This window comes from Sciurus vulgaris, assembly GCF_902686455.1.
Source record: "Sciurus vulgaris genome assembly, chromosome: 1".
In the NCBI taxonomy this organism is placed as follows: domain Eukaryota; kingdom Metazoa; phylum Chordata; class Mammalia; order Rodentia; family Sciuridae; genus Sciurus; species Sciurus vulgaris.
Genome location: NC_136461.1, coordinates 4,007,978 through 4,023,484, shown reverse-complemented (window position 1 = coordinate 4,023,484; position 15,507 = coordinate 4,007,978). Strand labels below are relative to the sequence as shown.

Below are 15,507 nucleotides of genomic sequence, written 5' to 3'. Positions count from 1 at the left end.
AGGGGAGGGCCGCTGCAAAGAGTGGGGCTTTTACGCTAGAAGCAGCTTATGTGTGTGGTCCAGCATACCTGGCCCCTTCGGCTCTCCTGCCAACCCAGGAGGCACCCCCATGCTCCACCTTGTCTCCCAGCTCCAGGACACCCACGAACTCCATGGTACTCGTTCTGCCCGCAACGAGGTCCCCTGAGAGGTAGACCAGAAGCTCCCCGCATTGGGCAGGCCTCAGCCACACCAAGAGACTCCATGGGCAGGGGATGGAAAGGCCCCACTATTCTAGCCTGACCTTGCATTTTTGCCACTTCAGATGTCAGTGGCTCTGACCTTGCATTTTTGGCCACTTCAGATGTCTCCCATTTGAGGCAGGACTGGATGAAGATGGGACCATACAAAACGAGGTCCCTGCCCAGCAGCATCACGCCACTTAGGAGCCTGCAAGAACTGAGTCTCAGCCTCAGTCCTAGACCCACCCCATCAGACCCTGCATGGATGAGATCCCCAGATGATTCTTAAATACATTAAAGTGTGGGAAGCCCATGCACATCCCTGTGGGGCCCACCAGCCCCCAGGAAGCTCAGGGGTCTTGCCCTCTTAGAACTTGTGCTAACCTGAGAAAGAACTTTTTCTCTTCCCTGGGCTGTTTCAAGTCACATTGTATAGCTTGGAGTTTTCTTTTCCTAAGTCAACCAGAGACCAAACCAGAACAGCAGAGGGATTTCTTCTATAAAACATCCTAGAGAAGCCACCATTGTCGTGTGTGTCCAAGACTCCTCAAACGGGACTCAGCCCCCGTGGGGGCCTGCGCCTGGGTCTTTCAACTCCCTTGTGTCCCACCGACATCACACTGGCAGGGTTTGGACAGTGTACACCTGGTGACATTTTGGGAGCAATTTTGGAGAAGGCTGAGGGGAGAAAGTATTTGGTGTGACTTGACGTTACGTCCTCTGCCCGTAGTTCTCTCTTCTGCCAATATACCATTTGTCTGTAAAGCACCGAGGCCTAAAAATAGCTCCTGGGCTTGGAGTCACAGTGGATGAAGGACAGCAGCCCCGTTTCCTTGGCTTTCAGACACCCTCAAAATGTTGCCATGAAATGGCATCCCAGGGGAATTAGCACGGCTCATTAAACCTGAATCCTAGCCAGGGCAATGCCAGATGGAACCTGGTGGTGGCACGGATGAGGCCTCAGAAGTGACCACCTAATGCTTCTGCCATGCATCTTCCCCGGGTTCATGGCAAGTCAGATGGTGCCAGCCCCCCAGCAGGCATAAACCGTCCTGGGCAGAACCCAGCCTTAACCAAAGAATCCCACAGTCAGCCTGCTGTACCCACTAAGGACGCGGGTGCAGCCTCTTAAGTTGTTCAGAGGAAGGAACAAGTACAAGGGGTGCCTTAGGTCCAATAGGCCGCTTTCTAAGCATCTGCTTGGCCAGAGCAGGTGACAGGGTCATCTCCCCACAAAGCAGGCACTGTTGCACCTGGGTCAGAGCAGTGGCCTTCTCAAGGTCACAGCTAGATCAGTGTCCCTGCCTTCCCTTAGGAGCACACGCCACAGGCTGCTGGCTTTCCGTGGCAGTGGGATAAACGCAGGGTTCCTCTTTCCTTGCTCTCTGCTCACACTCGGCTCTAGTGTCACCTGCCCACCTTTCATTTTCAAGTGCGTTTTCAGCTGAAGCGCATTACCAAAGGGACACTTGGGCTTGGAATTCCACCCATGTGAAAGGTAAGGGAGGCATGTCTGTGGGGCTCAGCCAGTCTGTGACAGGTTGGGAGGATGTGGCAGGAGCCCTTGCCTGGGACAGTGCAGACACAGGTGGGGGAAGGGCAGGCCCCAGCACCAGGTCACCTCGCCTGCCTTGGCGGTTCTACATCCGGTCTAACCTCTGCTCTTTCTGTGTGGCCCACAGCCCGAGACTGAGGATGAGAAAAAGCGCTTTGAAGAAGGCAAAGGACGGTACCTCCAGATGAAGGCAAAGCGACAGGGCCACACAGAGTCACAGCCCTAGACCCTCTTCTGCCACTGGGGCCTGAGCATCTGCAGTGAAAGCCCCAGTTCCAGTCACTTAGAAGTTATCCCCTTGGCCAAAACCCCCACTCCTGTTGAAAGCTGGTGCTGTGTGACGTATCCACGTGGCAGTGTTAACCTGCGCCCTGTCCCGAGAGCCTGTGCACCAAAGCTTTATTTATATCCTTCCAGTATAAATGCTACACAGTATTGTCCCAAATGCTGGAGGCATCCACAGGCACCCTAGGGATGCTTCCGAGCACATTAAGGTATGTGAAGAATTCAGTGCCCTAATAAAGCTGCTGTTTGGCTGGACCTGTGAAGCCTGGGTGGTCTTTTGTCAAGAGTCTGCTCTCCCACTGGACTGTGGCACGGGGGCTCCTATGTGCAGCCTCAGCCTTCTGTTCCTCTGAGCTTGCGTCTTCCTCCTGGGCTCCACCCCTCCTGGCCCCAGCACCTGCGTGTGCCCCAGGCCTCAGGCATAGCAGCACCCACCCATTCCTGTCCGGCTGTAGAGGATTTGCAGCCTGGCTCCAGAGGTCACATCCTGGCAGGAACCTGGGAGGGAGTTGACTCAGGGCCACATCCTTCATGTTGCTGTCTCCAAGTGTACGTGTGTGGTGCATGAGCATCTGTGTCTGGGTTTGTGTGTGCATCGGGTCCGCCGCCCCAGAGAGTAGATAAACCACCAAGGCCTCTGCAGAGGGCCAGACCCCACCCTCCACCACAGTCCACCAGACACCCTTGGGGGTGGCGCCTGACCTTGTCCCTGAAGCCCATGGAATCTGTCCCACTGCCTGGAGAAGAGACTGGCCCACCAACAGTTGCAGCCTCGCATGAGGCTCCCTTGGGCCCCTAGAGAGAGAACCCAGCTCCAGATGGAGAAACACCCGCCAAGAGATTTGGAATCTGTCTCAGGCCTGAGTCCCGACTGAGGGGGTTATTTCCTGCTGGGAGCAAAGGGAGAGAACAAACTCAAACCTTGTGAAGCCACAGCAACCCTGCCCTACCCCTCAGCCCCTGGAGGGTGCTCAGGCCACATTGACTCACCTGTCCCCCTGCAGCCCACCCACAACCCATGCCATGAGGCTCTGAGCTCAGGGTGATGAGAAGCCACCAAGGGCAAGCAGAAAGCTAGCTGAGGCCAGCAAGCTGTGCTCCAAGCCAGAGCCGGACACACTGGGCTCACTGAGGGGGCAGGACCTAGGCATCTGCATCCTTCCCAATAAGGTGGGCCAGGCTTCAGACTCCCGAGTCTGTCCCACCTTGGGCACTAACACCTGACTTTGCACAAGTCAGGTACCTAAAACCTGCCACACAGGTGCACAAAGCACTAAGTATCAGGCACAAGACAGCATGGAATAAGTAAAGCCAGGGCAGCCATTAGGGTCCCATCTGCCACATGCCCCAAACCCAGCTAAGGTGGACAGAGGCATCCATAACTGAGCGAGCCTGGCGGTGGAAGGGAGTCAGGCCCATGGGCAGAGGCATGGCTCAGAATCTGAGAAATGCCATGCTTGGGGCTGGGGGTGTAGCTCAGTTGTGGAACCTGCTTAGCATGCTCAAGGGGCTGAGTTCAATCCCAGCACCCCCCCCCCAAAAAAAAAAGAAAGAAATGCCACATTTGATTACAGCTGTCCTGTCCCTGCCTTCCACTGCTGGCAATCTGTTTATAACCAGGGCCTCCTGGATGGGAAGCCAGCCTGTCCATGGAGGATTCCCAGGGGATACTTAGGCTCTGAGCACCCCAGAAGTCACAGGGAGTGTGGGAGAGGGCATGGCCCAGTTCCCCACTCCCCAAGGGCCCCTGCATGATATTGTGGAGACTTTCTTTACAAATACCTTAACTTCTGTCCAGACTGGCCCTAAGGCCTACCATGGCCCCCAAAAGTTGCTCAGGGACCTGGGTTGTATGGGTTAAAGTGGGCACAAAAGCCATGCTGCCCAGTTCTAGGCAGACCTGCCTGACCAGGCAGTTGCCAGGTGGCTCTATGCTGCAGTTGGTTTGGGTCTCATCCTGGCCAGGTGCCTGCCCACCCTGCAGACACAGGGTTGCCTGCCCAGGGAGGCTTCCCCTGTGCCCAGAAAGGACAGTACTGTGCCAGGCAGCCGTGGGCCTGGTACCCACTATGTGTGGTCAATGGGTTTCTTAGAAGGTAACACAGGTACCACGCTCACCTACATAGGAGGCTAAGATACCAGCTCTACTCTTTGGAGGGGTCTTCAGACATCCCCACTGAGGAGTGGGACGGTTTCCAGCAGATGAAATAAACTTAGGCTGTCAGTCTATAGGTGACCGACTGTATCCTACCAGGCTAACAGCAGGAGGACATGAGAGAGAAGGAAGGAGATGTGGGGATCAGGCTGCTGACCTGGACATGTCCCAGCTGCAAGGGGAGGAGCATGGCTTGACAGGTCATTTCTGAGCCCACGTGGAAAGGGCTGGTCACGGGGACCATTATTCCTTTAATGGGTCCACAGGGCCCAGGGATAAATTGGAATCCTCAGCTGGCATAACCTCAACTTTGGCTGCTCTGGCTCTGGACCAAGCAACTCCGGGTTCCTAGAAACCGCCGATCCTCAGGCGGGCCGGTCCTGTCCACACCCCGCCACGCTTGCTCACCTTAGACGTGGCTGCCCCTGGGAAGGCCTCCCTGGGCCTCCCACCCCAGCCCCAGGTTCTCACTGTCCTCCCGGTCCCAGCTCCCTCTGGCCCGCGGGCCCCGCCAGCCCCAGGCCTGGGTCTTTCCAGGCGGCTCGGAGGCGGCCGCGGCGTGTGGACTGACCCCGGACCTAGCGCGGGGCTCGGGCGTGGGCGGGATGCGCCGCTCGCCGCGCTGGCCTGAAGCCCCACTGCGGGGGAGGGGCAGACGGCGGACGGACAGACCGACCGCGCTGCGGGCCGCGCCTGGGAGCAGGCGGGGCGGGGCGGGCCGAGGGGCGGCGCGGAGGCCCCGGCGGAGGCATGCGCCCTGGTCCGCCCCCCGCCCCCGGGCCCAGCGCAGCCAGGCGAGCGGCGGGAGCACCGCGCGGCCGCGGCGGAGGCGGCGCCGAGGGAGGGCGGCGGGCCGAGCGGAGCGCCCCGGCCATCCGTGTCCGCCGCCAGGATGCCCCGGCCGGCGGGCCGCTCCGCCGCCAGCTGCCCCCGGCGGCCCGCGCTGGGTCCCGGGGCGTGGGCACCGCAGCCCGAGCCGGAGGCGGGAACGGCGAGCAGGAGCCCCGGGAGCCCCCAAACAGGGTGAGCGTCGCCGCCCTGACCCGGGGGCGGCCGGGCGGGAAATTCCCGCGGGAGGATTCGGAGGGGAGGGGACCGTCGGCGCTCCGTCGTCGTAGGGGTGGGTCGGAGGGGCAGCCGGCACCGCTTAGGGCTGGAACCTCCCCAACTTGGGGACCTTCAGGGTAACTTCCCCGGAGCTTCGGTTCCCCCATCCTCAGGCCTGGCAGCTCCGCCCCAGTGGCCCGCGGAGGGCGAGGGTGGCCACTCTGGGGGTCCAGGGCCCGCCCCTTCCCCCGCGCAACCCTGAGAGTGCCCGGGAGCCGCGGTCCGGCCAGCTTTCGACTCCCCAGGCGGTCGCCCGGACGCGCCCTCGGGGCTGGGCAGGACAAGAGGGACCTATTGGGGACGAGCAGGAGGGGGAGCGCCTGTTGGAGACGTGGAGGGGTGACCCGAGCCCCGGGGCTGGGATCGCAGGGGTGGGGCCTTGGGGGGAGGTGTGAACTGCGTGCCCCGCCCCCGAGCGGCTGCAGGGCCGGGCTCTGCAGGACCATTGGCGCAGCACCCGCGGAAGCCAACGTGGGGGCAGGAGCCCGGGGAGCAGGCCCGCGCGATCCGGGCGGGAGCAGCTAGAGCCCGGGCAATCCTTTCAAGTTCTGGGTTCTCTTTGTTGCGCAATAGAGCCCTGGGGCCGCGCGGCCTCATTGGCCCGGGTCTGTGACGTCACTCCCGGGCCCCGCCCGCAGACCCTGCTGAGGGAGGCTTCAGGGTCTGGGGTCCTTGGACCGAGCTGTGGCACCTGCAGTCTGCCCTGAGCTGGGGAGGGTGTAGGAAGCCTAGTCCTGGAAATGCTTGGGGATGCTGAGTGCAGTGCAGGAGGAGCTTGCTAGCAGGGCGGCGACACGCCTCAGGACCTCATCCTGGGGTTTGGACCCCAGTGGCCGCTGCTCCCTGTGAAGAATTGTAGGTCTGTGATCAGTGGATCTGCGGTCATCAGTATGGAGGGAGGACACGCTGTTCTCACAGCCAGTCCCCTGTCACTCTTCTCCTGAAGACCTGTCTACCCCCATCACCACCCCAGGACATTACTCCCCCACACCAGACCACGGTGTCCAGGAATGCAGGGCTCCAACGCAGCCCTGCCACTTTCCTCCGTTGCTCCCAGCTCAGAGCAGTGGTGTTCCCACAGGAGGCTCTGCCCTATGAGGACAGGCGGCAATAACAGTAACAGCACAAATGCCCGGCTCCCAGGCATTTTAGGGTTTGAGAGGTCGAGACTTTGGTACATGGAGTTTGGATCTTGACTCTGGCATATAATGGCATGGGTACATAGTTTTGCTTCTCTCTGCCTCTACTGGTCATCTTTAAAGTGGGGTTGGCAGCATTGTTCACCACACAAAATTGCTGGGGATACTAAGTGGGAGGAGTGTAGCGGTTTGCAGTAGGACACTTCCTTCCTTGCCCAGCGGACACTGTTCCCTGCCCACAGACCTAAAGCTTTCCCTTCAGCAAGGCACTATTAGGCTAGATAAGGGAAAGAACGGGCACTGTGAAGCGTGCAACTGGCAGTCTGTGGTGCCTTCCTCACTACTGTACCAGTCATCAACACATGGGCAGGGTAGACCACACAGGCCAAAGTCACAAGGGTCAGACAGAGCATACTTGGGCATCTGACAGCCAAGGCAGAAAATAGTTAGAAATAGATCCTGGCCCACCACGTGCATGCCGAGTCCGCTTACCTATTTGATACCCTAGAGGTGGCTGGTGTCTGCAGTCTCTGGCCCACAGTGGTGGTCCACCACCACTGCCAGGCGAACCAAAGGCTGGATGCAGTCCTGTGGCCGCCTCATCCCCAGGCTGGTCTGGGTGAATGTATGTCTGCCTGCAGGTCTGAGGCTTACCGACACCAACCTCAGTGTCTTGGCCCTTGGCAGGCATTTACTAAGCACTTGCTACGTGCCTAGCTCCACTCCTGGCACCCCCTCCCCCAGCATAGGTCACCCTCAACACTTCAAGATAGGCACTGTCTTATCTGATGATAAAAGGGAGGCACAGAGGCATCAGGTAACAAGCTGGGAGCTGGGGCTGTGTCCAGCGGTCTGCCAAACCTACACTTACTCCCTCACCTTGGGGCCTCTGCACCATGGCCAGAGAGCTTTGCTGGACACAAGAATGGAGGAGGAGGGTCACACTGCCTCCCACACTAGTCTGGGTGCTGGAGGGAAGGCTGCCGTGTTTGGGAAGGAATTTCCTGGCCGTAGCTGCCTCGTCTCGTGGGTCCAGGGTCTCAGCAGATCTGGGGCAAGGACCCAGAAATGAATGAGACACATTGCTTGGGGTTCCCTGAGTGTCCTGGGAGTGGGCCACAGACATACCAAAGAGCTTCACACAACTTCTGGGGGCCTGTGACTCCAGCAGCCTGGAAGGCTAAGGCAAGAGAATCACAAGTTCAAGGCCAGCCTGGGTAACTAAGTGTCCCTGTCTCAAATTTTAACAAATAAGGTCTGGGGATATAGCTCAGTGGTAGAGTGCCTCTGGGTTCAGTCCCTAATACAGAAAAAAAATGCTGACCAGGACAACATTGCTTTCCCTGCCTGAGAGCCAGGTGATTTGGCTAAGGCTTCAGTGGCCCCTCCATCCCAGCTGCAGACACGCCATTCCCGGGGAATGGTGGCTGGTGCTGGTGCCTAGCAGTGCTCTGCACAGGGAGGTGGCCCAGGGCTGCCAGGCTGGGAAGGGGGAGGGAGGGACCTGTCACCCAGCCCTCTGGCAGGATGGGGCACCTCCCTGATACACAGCCCCTGCCCAACATCCTGTGTCCCTGGCTCACATCCAAAGGCAGTTGGCAGTTCCTCTGCAGAGTCAAGGTCTGGCTCTGGGCTGTCCCCAGGCCAATGCTGCCCATGTCATCGGAACATAATACTGACCGCCACCACATAGCATTTATTATATGTAAGACCCAGGTTTAGGGCTTTAGAGGTGCAATGTCTGTCCACTGTAGCTCCCATGGAAGAAGCAGGGCAGTCCTTGTCAGAGGAGGACATGGCTCAGGGACCTTTCCTGAGCCAGACGCCAAGGGTGCTGGAGCTTTATCCCCTGCCTGCAGTTGGACTGGGACCACCCTCAACCCTCAAGTGATGGGCATCACCCGTGGAAGGCCAACTGGGGTGTGACCGGTGAAGCAGCTGCCCGTTCCAGGGTGGGCTGAAAGTGGTCGCCAGTTCACCCCTGCCCCACGGGTCACTGGGTGAACCGGGAAGGGACGGGCATCACTGGGCCAACCGAGGTGGGAACCCTGAGCTCTGGGGAGACCAAGGGGGCCGTGGGAGGTCTTTGGAACACTGACGGAGAGAGGGTTTGTTCTGGGACAGGACCAGGATGCACTTGGGGCAAGAATGTCTATTGGCCTGTGGATGCAGATGACCTGAAAGAAAGCCCAGGTGCTAAGCCTTGATCAGGAGTGGGCAGCAGTGAGGACACATGCAGTGACTGGGCACCCCTGTGTACAGTCCTTGGGTGCCCAGCTCATGGGCAAAAGGCCAGGGGTAGTGAGCAGGGCCTGGAATCCTGGTGTGAGACAGGACCAGACAGATGGGACTCCCCTCTCCCACAGCCCAGAACTCCAATGCTGTGGTCAGAGGGGAGTCACTGAGTGCTTGCCCCTCCCCCCAGCTGCTCGCGGTTCCTGGTGTCCCTGAGCCACCGCCTGTGAGGGCTGCTGCCCATGCCAAGGTCTGGCTCCAAGGAGGATGCCTCGGCCGCTTGCCAGCTCCCGTTTGCACCATGAGTGATGAGCGGCGACTGCCTGGCAGTGCGGTAGGCTGGTTGGCATGTGGAGGCCTCTCCCTGCTGGCCAATGCCTGGGGCATCCTCAGTGTGGGTGCCAAGCAGAAGAAGTGGAAGCCCCTGGAGTTCCTGCTGTGCACTCTCGCGGCCACCCACATGCTCAACGTGGCCGTGCCCATCACCACCTACGCCGTGGTGCAGCTGCGACGGCAGCGCCCCGACTACGAGTGGAACGAGGGCCTCTGCAAGGTCTTCGTGTCCACCTTCTACACCCTCACCCTGGCCACCTGCTTCTCCGTCACCTCCCTCTCCTATCACCGCATGTGGATGGTCCGCTGGCCTGTCAACTACCGGTGAGTGTGTGGGCGTTGTGCCTCCACCAGGGGCTGCGCGCGACCGACGCGCCTAGTGTATCTGGGCACACCTGCGAGGTTCCTGGGTGGCTGTGCCACACGCGCCTGTGCTGGAGTGGGCGGGGAAGTCGGGAAGGTGGCTCGGGGCTGCTGGGGACACGCACCTATGGCGTGAGTGTGCAGGTGCCCAGTGGAGGAACCCCTGGCGAGAGGGATGTGGGCAGTGTGCACAGGCCCCTCCCATGAGGGACAAGGCCCCACACTGCCTGAGCCATGACTGTGACACAGGCGGGGCAGCCAGGCGCGGTCAGGACCCTCTGCAGGTCCTGTGAGTGACGCTGGTTTCCTTTGTCCTGCCCTGCCCCACGCCAGGCTGAGCAATGCCAAGAAGCAGGCTGTGCACACCGTCATGGGCATCTGGATGGTGTCCTTCATCCTGTCAGCTCTGCCCGCTGTCGGCTGGCACGACACCAGTGAACGCTTCTATACCCACGGCTGCCGCTTCATTGTGGCCGAGATCGGCCTGGGCTTCGGCGTCTGCTTCTTGCTGCTGGTGGGCGGCAGTGTGGCCATGGGGGTGGTCTGCACGGCCATTGCCCTTTTCCAGACGCTGGCTGTGCAGGGGGGACGCCAGGTTGACCACCGTACCTTCACTGTGCCCACCATCGTAGTGGAGGATGCACAGGGCAAACGCCGCTCTTCCATCGATGGCTCAGAGCCAGCCAAAACCTCGCTGCAGATCACAGGCCTGGTGGCCACCATCGTGGTCATCTACGACTGCCTCATGGGTGTCCCCGTACTGGTGGGTGAGGGTGTTAGGTGGGGAGCCTGTCAGGGGCCGTGGGCTTGGGGCAGTGGGAGGCTGGGCATCAGGTGGTTGAAGCCTCAGACCCCACCCTTTGAGACGCACATTATCGTACCCATTTACAGGTTTGAAAAGCATGGTTCAGAGAGGTATAGAACTTCTTCCAAAAATCAGGGCAGCCTTGATGGGACTTGACCCATCTCTTCTGCCACACTGCAGAGGAAATTCCTCCCTCACCAGAGGCCACTTAGATGCAGAGGGTAAGGAAGGTGAGGTGACATGCCCACAGGCTTCCAGTAGGCCCAGGGCCCAAGATGTGGCAGGTCAGTAACCAGGAGTTAGACTGGGACAGGGCTAGGCCAGGGCAGGCCACGCGTGTGCTGGGAAGTCATGCTGATCCTAAGGGCTCAGGAAGGTCAAGGTGAGGGCTGGTCTAGGGAAGGCCTTGATAATGAGGGTCTGAGATCCAGTGGGACTGCCTGGACCCTCTGCAGCTGGTCGCCAAACCCTCCAGCCATGGAGCTGCAGCCTCAGAGTGTGTGGAATGGCACAGGGAAGGGAATCGCAGCCAGGCCCCTGAGAGCCTTCATCCAAGCAGCCCCTGGAGTCATGGTGGGACAGGTCCAGAAAGGGGGTGGGCAGCTTCAGGGTTGGGGGCTTGCTTGGGATGCAGCCCCTGCTCACCTGCTGCTACACCCAGCTGCAGGGTCCTTAGGTGTCAATGGGCCTGGCATCCAGTCCCCATGCTGAGGGCAGGAAGGAGCCATGAAACTGTAAATCGCCGTAGGAACAGAGTGGGGCCTGGCAGGAGGAAGGGGTCCGTTCTGGCTTCTCTTCAGAACAGGGAAGTTCCACTTACGGAAACCGTCTCTGGCCTGTTACAGACAGTATCTGAAACCTATACCTCATCCTCGGTAGTGTGGGGTGCTCTTAGCCCATTTCACTGACGAAGGAATCAAGCTCCAGAGAGGTTGAGTGGTTTTCAGAGGGTCACACAGCTCATAAATGGCAGAATTCCCATGAGGTCTGCAGTATGCACACTTCCACTCTGTTGTGGAAATTGTTAAATGTCATTCTTTCCAGATGGGGAGGACAATGAGGGCTCTCCTGGGACAGGAGAAATGAGGGGGGCCCTGGGAACTGACCCAGAGGCCACTGGGGGTGTGAGCCCTAGATGCCTGCCATAGGGGCAGCATTGAGGAGGCCACTGGCCAAGAAGGAGCAGGGGACGGGGGTTAGCAGAAAAGTGCAGGCTGGCTCCCAGGCCTGCTCCTCACCTGCAATGACTGCGGCAAGCCATGGGCACATGGGGACAGTGAGCAGTGCTTGGTGGGCAGGACACCCTTGCCCTTTCCTCCCCAAGGGCCTAGAATTCTGTTTGTGACCACCACCTCCTTCTCTGGCCAGTGGGTTATGGGACCTGCTATATGAAGGGGCAGCAGAGGCTGGGAGGGAGGCTGGGGTCCTGCCGTCAGGCCTAGCCCTGTGCCCACAGGTGGTGAGCTTCAGCAGCCTGCGGGCTGACGCCTCGGCACCCTGGATGGCGCTCTGTGTACTGTGGTGCTCTGTGGCCCAGGCCCTGCTGCTGCCTGTCTTCCTCTGGGCCTGTGACCGCTACCGGGCAGACCTCAAGGCCGTCTGGGAGAAGTGCATGGCCCTCATGGCCAACGATGCAGACTCAGATGATGGTAAGGGTGACCTGTGAGTTGTCCCTGGGAAGGGTGACGTGGGTGAGGTCCCTGGGGTCAGTGGGAAAACAGCTGCCTTGCAGACTCCCCATGGCACTCAGGTGACCCCATTCTCAACTGCAGATACTCCCTGTGTCAGCCCCAAGCTGAGCACCCCGCGGGCAGTGTTCCTGTCTTGCTCTGCTGCCCTGGGGTTCCAATGAATCAACACTCTGCTTAACCGAGTGGTTGTGGACCCCGGGCTGGATGTTCCACTGAGTTCATAGGCTCACCCCCACCCACAACCTTAGAGTGAACTGCCCCGAGGGCTCTTGCAGCAATCCTGTGACACCTTAGGCTGCGCCCTCGTTATGTGCAGGCACTCCAGTAACCTTAGGTCCCCCCCATATCCTAGGTGAGGAAAGTTCCAGATTCAACTGAGGGCTGGCATAGCCAGGATTTGGACCAGGACCTCACTCAGCCTTGCTCTTTTCAGCTAACCAGTCCCTGCCTTGTGTGTGTGAGAGGTGGGGGATCCCCTGGACTCCCTCCCATAGGTCCCACAGTTTCTATGGCCCATGCCTCCGTCCTCCTCTGTAGAGAGCAGCCTGGAAGGCAGCACCCCTCCAGACCTGGAGTTGGAGCGCCCCCTTGACTACAGCTGTGGAGGTGACTCTGTGGACCTGGACAGGATGGCCAAGTGTGAGCTCTCTGCTCTGGAGGAGGGTCTGCCCCAGCTCTACCCACTGCGGCCCTTGCAGGAAGACAAGATGCAGTACCTCCAGGTAGGGGGGCGGGGTGGGAGGTGGGCCAGTCCGACCCCACGCCCCTCCCTTTTCTCTGAGCTCATCTCAGGCTCATGGCACCTCAGGGGAATAGCATCACCCTCTGGGCTGGCCTGAGGTCACAGAGCCTGTGTGCATGGGCTCAGGAGAGGCACCCTGTCCCCTACCCCGTGTTTCCTGTGTTTTGGAAGAATGGTCCACCTGATGTCTGCTGTTTGCTTCCGGCTCACTGCTCCGTTCAGGAGCCTTCTCCCCAACCCATCCAAGCTACAGAGGACAACACTGAGGTTCAGAGAGGCTGTCATTTGCTCCAAAACTCACAGCTCCAAACCAGGCAGCCCTGGTCTCCGACCCACTGACTGCCCTGCCTGAGCGCAGGGAGGTGTCGATCCAGGTTTTCCAGGAGGGCAATTCCTGGTTAAATCCCGCCCCGTCCTCAGGTCCCACCCACACGGCGCTTCTCCCATGATGACTCCGATGTGTGGGCTGCCGTCCCCCTGTCCTCCTTCCTGCCACGCTGGGGCTCCGGCGAGGACCTGGCCGCCCTGGCACACCTGGTGCTGCCCTCGGGGCCCGACCGGCGCCGCGGCAGCTTGCTGGCCTTCGCTGAGGACGCACCCCGCTTCCGCCCTCGCCGCTGCTCGGCTGAGAGCTTGCTGTCGCTGCGCCCCCCGGCCCTGGACTGCAGCCTGCGCCGCGCCCACGACTCGTCCCCCGGCAGCCCTCGCCGCCGGCCTGGGCCTGGCGCCCGCTCCGCCTCGGCCTCACTGTTGCCCGAGGCCTTCGCCCTGACCGCCTTCGAGCATGAGCCGCAGGCCCTGCGCCGCCCACCGGCCCCGGCCCTGCCCTTCCCCACTTTGCGCTCAGAGTTGGGTGAAGCCCCGACGCCCCCTGGCGGCGCGCGGAGGAGCCCAGGGCCGCGCGGGGCTGCACGTGCGCACACCGGGCACCTGCAGACCAGCCTGAGTGTGTCGTGGGGCGAGCCCGGCGGCCTGCACGCTGTGGGCGGCGGTGGCGGCAGCGGTGGCAGTACCAGCAGCTTCCTGAGTTCGCCCTCTGAGTCCTCGGGCTACGTTACACTGCACTCGGACTCGCTGGGCTCAGCATCCTAGGGTTCGCAGGTGCCTCCTAAGAACACTTGGCGGGCAGAGTCGCCTGCGAGGACCCCAGCACCAAAGATGCCACTTGTGTCCCGCGTAGACAACGTGCCACCCCTCTCGGTGGTAAGGAAGTACCCGCCACAGCACCTCTGTTCTGGCTCCTCCCTGCTGGTGTTACCTGGGGGCACCTGCGCTGGGCATGGCATCTCCTGGGACCAGTGAGGCTAGGCTTGGGTAGTGAGCAACGTCTGCACATGGACTGCACCAGCCCTCTGCATCTGGACTAGGTGCAGGGACCCTGAGACAGGGCCACCATCAGAACAAAGTCCCAGTCTTGGAAAAGCTGGAACCAGAAACACTGAATTGCAGACCACCCTCCAGTCTGCACTGCAACTGCCACACCTCAGGGGCATGGATTGCAGAGGGTCTCTCTAAGCACAGGGGTCTTCAGAGCCCACATAAGCTCTCTGAGCAGGTCTCCCAGTCTGTGACCTGTTCTGCCTCAGTTTTCCTATCTATGATGAACAGGTGACCATGTTCTCTCTCAGGGCTGTTTGAAGTCTCCTGGTCAGTGTGCCCTGGCCACTCAGTGGACCAGGTGTGAGAAGAAGTCAGGGCCCTCTTGGGGTCCTTTGTGAGGGTCAGGCTTCAGCATGTGGCCCCCAGGCCTGAGGCCTCCCACTCTCAGTGCCCCCGCCCTCTTGGAAACTGACATTCCACCCTAGCTAAGCACAACACTTCTGCACCATCACCATTAGCACCACAGCCACCTTAGCCACCATTAGTGTCCCCGTGCTCATTATTCCACCATAGTTACCTGTCCCCCACCACGTTGGCCACCTCTGACTCCCACCATGAAAGATGTGGACTCATGGTTCAAAGGACTGAAGCAAAGGGGAAGTGGGCTTCTTACCCAGTGCCCATCCCCAGCCTCACCCCTACCTACCCTGAAAAGGACCCTCCCCCACCCTGGGACAGGGCTTCTCTTTGCTCTCCTTCCTTGCAGGCCAGGGCTCTGCCAGAGCCCAGGTCTTCCTAGGTGAAGGAGAGGCTCAGGAATAGCTGTGACCTCGTGGAGGGATATCACTGACATCACGCAGTGACCCCTCAAAGTGGAGACCTGAAGCCTGTTTCAAGGCCAGCACAGAGCCAGCCTGTGTCCTGTTTCCTCTGCCTCTTAGGTGGCTAGGCCCATTTCCTAACCTTCCAGACAGGGTTCCAGCTCCAGAAGGGCCACTGAGGGTAGGGGCAGATGACTGCCCGACTTGACTTCAGAGGCCTCTCTTGTCCCTAGCATAGGATAATGGGCATGGGCCAGACACAGGTGAGCAAGGGTCAGGGGGGACGGCAGCTCAGCCCCAGCCACAAGAGGAGTCATCTCTGGCCTGCTGCTGTGCCTTCAAGAACAGATGTGTCACCTGGGGACAGAGGCCACCAGCTAGCCACTGTCCCCCCAAAAACTTACCTATCTTTCACCTTGTGGTTTCACTGAAAAATTTCATATCCAATGGCAATACTTGCAGTGGGGACATGGTCCTCCCAAATCACTCCAGTCCTGGTTGTTGCAAAATTTCAGGAAGGACCCCCAAGCGGAGGACCCTGGGGCTCTCTCCCGCACGTTGTCTAGCCTCCGGGCCTGTTTACTGTGTTTGAGCTGGACCCTGGGCTTGGCTGGGGAGGGAGCTCTGTCTACGGACCACATCCATCCCAGAGCCAGGACTCCGTTTGTAGTTTTTTTGTTTTGTTTTGACAACTGAGCATTTCTCTTCTGTACAGGACCCAATAAAAACTTCTGT

At 60.0% G+C, this 15,507-nt stretch overlaps 2 protein-coding genes across 7 annotated transcripts in view; both read left to right on the top strand.

Annotated features, from left to right (window-relative positions):
- Window positions 1–2,316, top strand: part of ACOT7 (acyl-CoA thioesterase 7) — a 78,579-nt gene extending 76,263 nt beyond the window's left edge. For all 5 annotated transcript variants that reach the window (XM_079118043.1, XM_079118041.1, XM_079118042.1 and 2 more), the window contains exon 9: window positions 1,904–2,316. In XM_079118043.1, coding sequence (XP_078974169.1) covers window positions 1,904–2,002 — 99 coding nt within the window. In that variant the 3' untranslated portion in view covers window positions 2,003–2,316. The remainder of the gene's footprint in view (window positions 1–1,903) is intronic.
- Window positions 2,317–4,906: 2,590 nt separating this feature from the next.
- GPR153 (G protein-coupled receptor 153) lies at window positions 4,907–13,893 on the top strand. 2 transcript variants are annotated; one of them, XM_079138397.1, is made up of 6 exons: window positions 4,907–5,239; window positions 8,888–9,354; window positions 9,727–10,156; window positions 11,655–11,847; window positions 12,427–12,611; window positions 12,698–13,175. In XM_079138397.1, exons 1-6 carry the CDS (start codon window positions 4,967–4,969, stop codon window positions 12,968–12,970), a joined length of 1,821 nt encoding a protein of 606 aa, XP_078994523.1. In that variant the 5' UTR covers window positions 4,907–4,966; the 3' UTR covers window positions 12,971–13,175. The 2 variants fall into 2 exon arrangements, with proteins under 2 accessions (XP_078994523.1, XP_078994522.1); XM_079138396.1 differs by having other exon boundaries at window positions 4,941–5,239; window positions 13,052–13,893.
- Window positions 13,894–15,507: the final 1,614 nt, after the last annotated feature.